The sequence below is a fragment of the Azolla caroliniana genome, unplaced genomic scaffold (genome assembly GCF_043228905.1).
Source record: "Azolla caroliniana isolate FFs.n. ecotype wild unplaced genomic scaffold, voAzoCaro1.0.p SCAF_7, whole genome shotgun sequence".
NCBI lineage: Eukaryota > Viridiplantae > Streptophyta > Polypodiopsida > Salviniales > Salviniaceae > Azolla > Azolla caroliniana.
Window position 1 is genome coordinate 22,595,298 of NW_028230442.1, and position 10,033 is coordinate 22,605,330.

General features: G+C 38.6%; 2 protein-coding genes across 2 annotated transcripts; both read left to right on the top strand.

Moving 5' to 3' along the window:
• Positions 1-659: 659 nt before the first annotated feature.
• LOC147862374 (DNA-directed RNA polymerase) lies at positions 660-4,751 on the top strand. Its single transcript, XM_087321939.1, has 6 exons — positions 660-792; positions 1,081-1,241; positions 1,367-1,476; positions 1,564-1,646; positions 3,916-4,017; positions 4,338-4,751. Exons 1-6 carry the CDS (start codon positions 686-688, stop codon positions 4,423-4,425), a joined length of 651 nt encoding a protein of 216 aa, XP_087178065.1. The 5' UTR covers positions 660-685; the 3' UTR covers positions 4,426-4,751.
• Positions 4,752-6,708: 1,957 nt separating this feature from the next.
• Positions 6,709-9,521, top strand: LOC147862375 (heterogeneous nuclear ribonucleoprotein 1-like). Its single transcript, XM_087322669.1, has 6 exons — positions 6,709-7,237; positions 7,782-7,825; positions 7,996-8,159; positions 8,236-8,341; positions 8,488-8,657; positions 8,761-9,521. Exons 1-6 carry the CDS (start codon positions 6,783-6,785, stop codon positions 9,226-9,228), a joined length of 1,407 nt encoding a protein of 468 aa, XP_087178795.1. The 5' UTR covers positions 6,709-6,782; the 3' UTR covers positions 9,229-9,521.
• Positions 9,522-10,033: the final 512 nt, after the last annotated feature.

Genomic DNA, 10,033 nt, shown 5'->3' on the forward strand with positions numbered 1-10,033 from the left:
GGTTCGGTTTTAACGGTTTTGTGGTTCAGTACAATTTAGGTTTCAAAATTTTTAATCGGTTCGGTTTTGACCCTCTCAAACCGAACCGAACCGTTGCCGATTGTTATACAGTATGTACAACATTGAACCCACTTAACATTCATTCATTCATTCTTATTCTCATAAGAGATAAAGAGAATCTCATAGTATAAACCATACGTACATTCGCATTCGAGAATGTTTCAATCATTCACGTATGGTAAACACCCTCGAAGAAATGGTAAATACCATACTTTTGGATTAACGATTTATTACGAGGTAAATAGACCTAAAAAAAGGGGAAAAAACAAAACAAAAGAAAACCTTAAAAAAAAAGGGGAGAGGAAAAACAAGCATAAGAATGTTTGAATAACATTCGCATTCGCGAACACGAATTTTAAGTACTATGAATTATTAAGAGATCTCAGATAATAAAGACAAGAAGAAACTTCAGGGTTTTGTTCTGTGTCTGTTTTTGTTCTTCACTTCCATTTCTCTCTCTCTCTCTCTCTCTCTCTCTCTCTCTCTCTGTCTGTCTGTCTGTGTCTCTGTTTCTCTGTGTGCGCGCGCGCCGCCGGGCTGTGCAGAGACAGAGACAGAGACAGCGACAGCGACTGCGGAACTGAGCGGACTGAGCTGCAGAGAAAACTGAGAGAAGTCCATAACGATGCGGGAGTGGCTCAAGGTAGCCATGGCAGAGATGCAAGTGTGCGTTCACCCTGCTTGGGCCAACGACGTCCGGAGAGGCGTCCAAGATAACCTCAACGCCCTCCTCTTCAGGTTCTCTCTCTCTCGCTCTCTCTCCACCATTCGTTGATTTCTTCCTTTCAAAATGATATGAGTAATGGTTGGTTTTGGGTAGGAGAGAGAAAAAGTATACAAAATTACATTTCTGGATTATCAGAAGCGTCTGTTTGCTATGCGTTACAAACGAGCTCATTGCATTTTGATCACATTTTTCCATTTTGATCACATTTTTCCGGTGTCATGATTGTCAATGTGAAAGATTGTGTGTAATTGAGTGTGTGTGTGTGTGAGAGAGAGAGAACTGTGTTCTTACACCTTCAGATGCAATGAGGACCTAGATGGTGTAGCGCTCGCTTACTTGGACCTGAAAATTCCAAGCCGTATTGCAAAAATACTATCGGGTTTATCGCCATATTTTAGAGTCAACGTTTCAGCAAAGCTTTTGATATTCTCACCAAAAGTCGGAATGATGCTGGGTACACCCAAATTTCTTTCAAACTTTTGTAAGTTTTAAGTTCGATGTTTCACATTATTGTCGCAAAAGAAGTTTTTTTCTGGACATAAAGAACAACCATTTTGGGGCTTGGGGTTTGGTGTATAGAGGGAAAAGTGAACAAAATCGAAGAGGATTATATTGGTGTCTTGGTACTGGGACTGTTCAATGCAGCGATTGGTATCAGTGACATAAGAGAGGGGTTTCGATTTTCAGAGGTACGCTTTTATCCAATTTGTGATGCTTAAAAAATGCATGTATACTTCGTCCTGGCTTTCTGGATTAATTCTAGTGTGGAATGATAGGAGAATTTCGAAAGAGCATGGGTCAATGATTCTGAGCAACATTGTATAAAGTTGGGCACTCCTATTACATTCTCTGTTAAAAGGTATTCCTTCAGAACCCAAATGATATGTAACATTGAGCATATATGAAGACAAGAAGAGTAAATACATTAAGCATCAGAACAGTTTCCTTTTGTCTTTTTACTTCACGAGGAGGCCAAATTTGATCCATGGCCAAGTATACATCTTATTTGTGTCTTCTTCCTAGGAAGGTGGCTTACTACTTTGTAGTCAAAAAGCTCTATGAGAAAATAATGTGCGCACTGCTGTGCACAATTTTCTGGGTGGTGCTGTGTATGGTGTCTAAATTATTGGCCGTGGCACCACTTAAACAAATTTTCATAATTTCTGCATATATGCTGAGCATATAAGAAGTAAGTGAGATTCGTCCTTCACTAAGTCTTCATTGCATACCTTGCATATCTTCATACTTGTTGCTTTTTTGGTCCCATGACACTATCTCAATATCTAACTCTTGTGCGGGAGTTATAAGAAGTGCAAGGGCTGCATGAACTAAGGCCCATGGGGGTGGTAAGATGTGGTTAGATGGATACATCATGGCATTCTTGTAATCTATACTTTCAACATTCGGAGCTGATATTTGCAATGCCATATTCCGATTTTGACTTTTTACATCTTGCCATTTTGTCCTCGATGATTCCATTTCACTTTCTTTCACTGAATCTCAATTTTCATAGCATCACTTGAGAACTCTGATAAATCTTCCACTCCCCATCTTTTGAACCATCTCCTCATGTCTAGCACCCAAGTAGATCAGAGATATTTTCTCTGTTTTCTGCATCTTGCATCGTACTTTTACTGCAAGTCTTGGAATCTGTGATGCTGCATATTCTTTATTTTTCTAATATACTTGTATACTCTTTTCAATCCTGACACCTACATGGGCCGGGCATTTGTTTCTAATAACATAATCTGATAGGGTGTGGAGGATTTAACTCCCAGTTGTCTCCCTATGCACATTTTTTGAAATTTCTCTATCTTATTCCATGCACTATACGCTGTAAAGCAAACACTTGGACTACCATAGTGTTAAATAGCATTAATCTGACATCCCATCCCTGAGTATCACTTTGATTGCATTTATTTTTCAAACATATAATAACTGTTCCAACCTGATTGCTGTTTAGGCTCATAATATATACTCCCTTTTTGTTGCTGGGACATCAATATCGAGATATTTGAACCCTTGTACCACATGGTATTGGTTCTCCCTTGCATGTGTATGTGGGGTAGTTTCTTGGTTGAGCCCCTAGCGACCATTTCTTTGTTTTCCACATTTACAGTTAACCCACAACTTTGAGAAAATGTTTTCAAAACACAAGTGTTTCATAGCATCCAAATTATTCCAGTGTTCCTCTGCGTGGGGAAATAGAATAGAATAGAATTTTTATCGTCCATGATGAGGCCAATTTTGACTTATTGGATCAAATCAACATATCATCTTGTATGTGACTCCTTCCTAAGAAAGGGGGTTACTACTCTGAAGTGAAAACTCCCTATGTGAAAATAATGCATGGACATATGTGCTCACCCTTCTTGGTTGAAATTTGAAGATGACACTCGCATTATCATGCCTGTTTAACAAATCATATTTCTCACGGATTACCTTATACGCTGAACATGAAATAAGTAAATGATATTTATCCTCTACTAGGTAAATATTGCATACTGAGCATATCTTCATGTTTGCCTGATGATGCCATGATGTGACCTGAACACCCAATTTGTGTGAGCGAATTCAAAGAATTGTTAAAGCTCTCCGAGAGCCAAGGTTCATGGGGGTCGTTAGATGTGATTGGATACGTTCAGGCATATTTTTCTTGCATTGGAGGGTTAATATTTGCAATGTATTATTCCAATTTTGACAGGATAGCATGATAGGATAGGATGTTGAGGATTTTACTTCCAGTTGTCTACACAAGAGCATCTTTTGGATTTTCTCTATTTCATTTTTTTACCCCCCAATGCAAAAAAAAACAGATTTTATCTATTCCAATTTTTTTCTTTTGGATTTTATAATGTAGCCATCAATATGAGGTATATGCTTGGCTTCATGTTCCTAAGTTTCATTGATAACTATAATATCTACATTGTGAGCTACATCACTTAATCCCAAGCCTTTATTCCATGGATATCTTATCTCCTACAATTCCAAAACATGATTTTCAAACTTGAGGCAGTCTCATAGGTCATCACTTGCTATGCATTTTGAGTTTCATTTCTAATTGCATAAGCTTGCCTTCTTGGTTCTTGCTCCTTTGGGGTGAGAGAGAGAGAGATTTATGTTTGTAGTGTCGAGGACAAGGATGATTTTTTGGATATAGCTGGATCATTGGTGCCGAGTAATACAGGATCTGTACAGTGGTCAACTCATCCCAAATCTAATATATTGAGGTACCCACTTGACACTTGATGATGATGAGAAGCTAGAGCATTTTTTAATTGCTTAGTGTTGGTTTCTTTACTTATTGCTTTGCATAGGTTGTATTTTGGGATGTATATATATTTGGCTACTAGTTAACAACAACAAAAATAATCGATGCATGACAAAGAGGGAGCTCTACTATCTATGTACTTGTGATTCCATTCTTACATCTAAAGTCTAGACCAAAGTCTATATTTTGTGATTCATCTCGTTTGTTTGAGCATCATTGTTATCTTTGTTCTCTCTTTTGTTTATTTATCTTTTTTTATATGTTTTGTTGTCTCTTTAGTAAGGAAGGGAAGGAAAAGCGGAAATTAAAGCGAAAAGACAGAGAGCACGATGTTTCGGATGCAACTGGGCTTTGGAATGGTCACTGAAAAACTAGAGATTAAAGTCGACGGGAGAGGAAGAGTGTTTTATATGCCTCTATTTTCCCTCTGCCGTATTCATGTATAATATCATCAAGAGATCACTAAGAGAAGGATTTCCGTGATGGTCTCATTTATGCAAACAAGTTTGGCATAACCCATTTGTCCTCGAGAATGTCATCTGTCTTTGACAAAAAAAACTTTTTCCAAAAAAGGCCTCCAAGGCGTAGAGTAATAGTTAATAGAAAACATTTATTCAGAGTATTTTGACTTTCTTCACTCCCAGAATACGATATACGATATTCTGGTTTTTATGAGAGTATTCGCTATTTTGATGTTCGTATCTTTTGTGCCATTATCTTTAGTGTTAACTGGATTTTAACTAGGTCCAAATTTCTCGAGTGAGTGTGTGATAACATTTTTACAAGTTTTGCAAGAGTATCGAATGGTATTTTGGTCAATTTTGAAATATGGAGGGTGTATTTTGATGTTCGTATCTTTTGTGCCATTATCTTTAGTGTTAACTGGATTTTAACTAGGTCCAAATTTCTCGAGTGAGTGCGTGATAACATTTTTACAAGTTTTGCAAGAGTATCGAAAGGTATTTTGGTCAATTTTGAAATATGGAGGGTGTATTTTGATGTTCGTATCTTTTGTGCCATTATCTTTAGTGTTAACTGGATTTTAACTAGGTCCAAATTTCTCGAGTGAGTGCGTGATAACATTTTTACAAGTTTTGCAAGAGTATCGAATGGTATTTTGGTCAATTTTGAAATATGGAGGAGGGTGTTTGTGCATAACAACTATAGGTTAATTTATATGACTCTGTCTCCTTATGAATGTATGTATACCTCCGAAATGTTCTTTACTTCAATGTTACCTTTTAGACATTTATCTTTTGCGACACATGATGCTAAATAATTATCATATTATAGAAGCGAGTGTATCTTTGTAATGGAAGGAAGGACATGCTATGCCATTGTAGAATGAGGCAAACTCATAACCCATGGTGCAAAACCCTAGTTATAGAGAATGAATGATGCCACCTATTTATGTGTTTGTGAATATGGAAACAAGCTACTTAACATTTACGGATTTTTGGTCAATTGTGTGGAGAAATAGGCGCTTTGTAAAATTGTGAGCAAGTTAAGCTCGAGGTTGTAAGTGACATAAAAAACTTACGTGGCCATAGGGAATTAGGGCAAGCAGCTTGTGCACGAGTTGTTTAGGATGGATAATTGTAGGCATGGTTTAGGCATCTTCGATTGTACAAAAGATGGAAGGGAGATGAGTGGAATCCATCAAGCGTAGAGGATGGTGATGCACAAAGGCAATTGTTTAGTGTGGGGTGGCAAGGTTGGACTAAGGGAAAGGTTCGGCGGGCGATTTTTCGGGGACATGTGGTTCTCAAGCTTACCGTGCGAAGAGCATGCACAAAGTGGGGGATCGGCAAGCAACTGGACAAATCGTGACTCGTGTGGATCCCATCCTGGTCCCCAGAGTCCGAGAAGGTCATGGTTTCTTTTGTTGTTCTCAATGTTTTCCTTGTGGGAGATCACGCCACAAGCGCCTCTCTCATGGAGGCATTCCAAGAGACATGGGAAGGGCGATGGTAGGACTTAGGCATTGACTCGGCTCAAGCTTGAACCGAATCGTTAAACGGTTTGGAGGTTCGGTAGGCTTGACCTTCCTTAACCGGTTTGAGCTCGGAGGGGGGGGGGGGGGGGAGGGGAGCTCAAGATGAACCGAACCGATTTGGGCCAAACCTGTTTCCTAATCGGCTTGGCTAAGCCGGTTCCTAAACTGGTTTTTGCTTAACCGGTACCGGTTCATTCAAGTATGGATACTTCTCAAACTAGTTAAGGTGTAACTGGTTTGGTTTGGACAGGGCCAAACCGGTTAAGCCGAAACCGAACGTCTTTCTTCTTCTTCTTCTTCTTCTTCTTCTTCTTTTGAAGAAAGAGAAGAGAAGAGATTGATTTCTTTCTCTTTTTTTCCCTCCAAAATTTTAGTGCAAATTTTTACTGGCTTTCTGCTTTTCCCTCCCCACAGCAGCAGAAAATCAAGGAAGAAGAAGTTAGGGTTTCAGGTTTCTTCTTCTTCTTCTTCATTTTCTTTCTAGAAATCTCTTCTGCTTCCCTCTGTCCTCTCTCTATCTCTGTAAGGTAAGCCAACAAAGTCTGAGATTTTTCAGGAGTAAGCATCAGAAGAAGAAGAAGAAGAACAGGAGGTCGCGCCTTTTCAAAAAGACGGAAGAAGGAAGATAAGAAACCGTAAGAAGAAAGCAGCGTGAGGAAAGAGGAGGAGGAAGAAGAAGAAGAAAAAGAAGAAGAAGAAGAAGAAAAAGAAGAAGAAGAGGGAGGACTATGGAACAGGAAGGAGGGGCCGTCATGATGAATGATGGTTCTGAAGATGGGAAGCTATCGCTCACCGAAATAGAAGGTAATTCAGAGCCTTATTCTATCAATGATGAAGAGGAAGCCGTGGAGGTAGCAGCAGCTGCAGCAGAACAGAAAGTAGACGAAGAAAATGAAGCTGAAGAGGAAGAAAATGAAGCAAAGGAAGATGAGGGAAATCTTGTCGATGAAGGAAAAGAAGGAGATTATAGGGAGGACAGAGATGAGAATATGGATGCAAATCTAGCATTTGATGACGATGATGGGCAGGAGAAGGAAAGAGATGAGAATTCAGATGGAAACATAGAAAGAAAAGAAGGCGTTGTGATGATGAACGGAGACACGGATTCTAAAGGGGGCGATACAGCTCACCTTTCTGGTTCTTCTTCTTACACAGAATCTTCAGCAAGTAGCAGGAATTCAAGGTTAGTGTCTGTTTGAAATTTTGGTTCTCTCTTTCAAATATCGTAATGCTAGTTCAAAAATACATGCTGTTCAATGCAATATGCCTGTTTTTTCAAGATGTTTTCTGCTCATTCCTAATACTAATTCAGAAACGTGTTAAATGTTTTTTGCACTATGCTTATGTTTTACAAGATGTTGTTTGTACTTCTCTCCCAATGGTGATTTCTTTAAGCTGTATTTTGCACTGATCTGTCGGCCATGTTATTCTGAAAGATTTTTTTTCTAATGCTTTCCCAAGATATTTTCCATCTCCCTTCATGGATATGTTGATTTTGCGCAATCTTTTGCTTAGCAAAATTTCGATCCATATGCATCCCTTTCTTTCTGTCTTTAATATTCTTTCCTTATGCTGTCCAGATACTAGCTGTTCTTCTGTAAGAGGGGAGTTAGACATACACTATATGATTTAATGGTTATCTGGGTTAGATTAATTGGATCCATTGAATTGGCTTGGTTTTGAAATCTATATTTCTCTCGTTAACATTAGTTTCTTTCTGGTTTCAGGGGAAAACTTTTTATCGGCGGGCTGACTAGAGACACAACTACAGGTATCTGCGTTTCTCTTTTTGCTTGGACTGGTGCTTTCCTGTCTTTCATTCATGCCCATTTATCTCAGATTGATGGCTTATTTTGCCATGTTGATGTTTTCTTTTCTTATATTGATGTTCTACTTCTTTCTTTCCATCTCATTTCTTATCATGATCTTGTGCTTTTGTAGAAATGCTTACTGTCCATTTCAAGAAGTATGGAGAGATAATAGATTCAGTTATTATGAAAAATCGAAGCACCGGTCATCCCCGAGGATTTGGTTTTGTCACGTTTTCTGATCCCTCAGTTGTTGACAATGTTCTGAGAGATTCACACGTTCTTGATGGCAAAACTGTATGTTAACTTTTGAACTGCTAACTGAATTGGACCTCCTGAAAAGAAAGTAACTGTTACTATTTCCTGTCACTAGGTTGAAGCAAAACGAACTGTACCACGTGAAGGTGAAGCTGTACCGAGTAGAGGACCAAAAACAAAGAAGATTTTTGTAGGAGGACTCAAGACCTCCACAACAGAAGGCAAGCCATATATGTTTACTCTCTATCACTTGCATGTGACATTCTACTAATGTTGTGCTACTGTAGAGGGGTCTTGCTAAATGTTTCACAGTTAAACATTGTTAAATAGTCCTATTTTTTATTAACACGTCCTTTATGTGATTCAGAGGAATTTAAAAGATTCTTTGAGAAGTTTGGAAAGATCGCTGAATGCCAAGTTATGCAAGATCATAGCACTGGAAGATCTCGGGGTTTTGGCTTTGTTACCTATGAAAGCGAACAATCGGTTGAGAATGCCTTGACTCAAGGTAGAATGCATGAACTTGATGGTAAACAGGTAATAAGCTGAGACACGTAAGGAGTGATATTTTAGTTGCTATCTTGTCCATGGTAAAGTTTTACATGATTGATAGATAGTGTGCTTGCTGATATTTGTATAGGTTGAAATTAAGAAAGCAGAACCAAAGAGAGGCGATGAAGCTCCTCTTTCTCAAAGTTACGACAGAAGTGGTCATAGAAGGGGAAGAGGAGGTTCTAGTTATGATGGAAATACAGGGTTTTATGGTTCTATAAGTGGTGTAACTACATCTTATTATGGCAGTGGGTCCGGTGGACCTTCAAGAGGAAGTAATGGAAGGCTGGGTAGTGGTTATTCTCCATATGGTGCATCATATGGATATGGTGGTGGTTATGGAGGATTCTATGGATATGGTGGTATTGATGATAAGTCTGGGGGGATGGCTTACAACTATACAGGTTTTGGACCTGGATCTGGATCTAGTTATGCTAATATTTATGGTGGTGGAGGTTATAGTGTTAATGGTGGAGGCTATGGTGGTAGTGGTGGTTATGGTGGTAGTGGCCGTGGTTATAGTGGTGGAAGATATCACCCTTACAGCAGGCCGTAATTTTAGATAAAAGCTAGAGAGCTGCTCTAAAAACATCGAAACATAGCTTTCACATTGCAAAGGATTGAAGTGGCTTAATGCACCCAGGTTGTGGTGAGAGGCTGCCTTAAACTCTAGAAGTGTATGACATTGCCTTATGAAAGCCTTTGGATTCTGAGGTTAAAGACAATGCCTTAAAGGCAAGCTTGATTTTTAGAAAAATAGCTTCCTATTGTAGGAGCTTTCCCAAGTATTTTGTAATGGACATGTATTCCTTTTATTTACAAAGATTTATTCTCATTCCTTTATAGTTATGAACAGTTTGAGAAGCATATGACTGATGCTATTTTAGTGACAAATCACACATGATCCGATAACTGTGTATATTTAGATTTTAAACTTAATGAGATAACTTAATGCGTAGTTGACAAATCACAAATCTTCACCTTGACCAAATCACACATGAGCCGACAACTGTGTGCAGTTTGATCTTAAACTTAATGAGATAACTTAATGCATAGTTTCCTTGTGCATGAAAATTTTGACTAAAGAAATCTCCAATTTCACTTCCCATGGTATATACTGTCTGCAGAAATTGTGTGCTTCCCAAGATATCAACCTTTAATACTTTGAAGCGGTGGCAACACCTATTCTATTTCTGTTTTCTGAATTCAGATCTCATTTGAGGTCAATTGAATGATCCATTGACTTGTTATTATTATCAAGATTTGCAGGTTTCAAGTGATAACAAATATGTTTCATCAGGTTATTTTATCTACGTTATTCATGTTGCGAGCAGAAATTTGGCGATGATGGGGATGGAGGC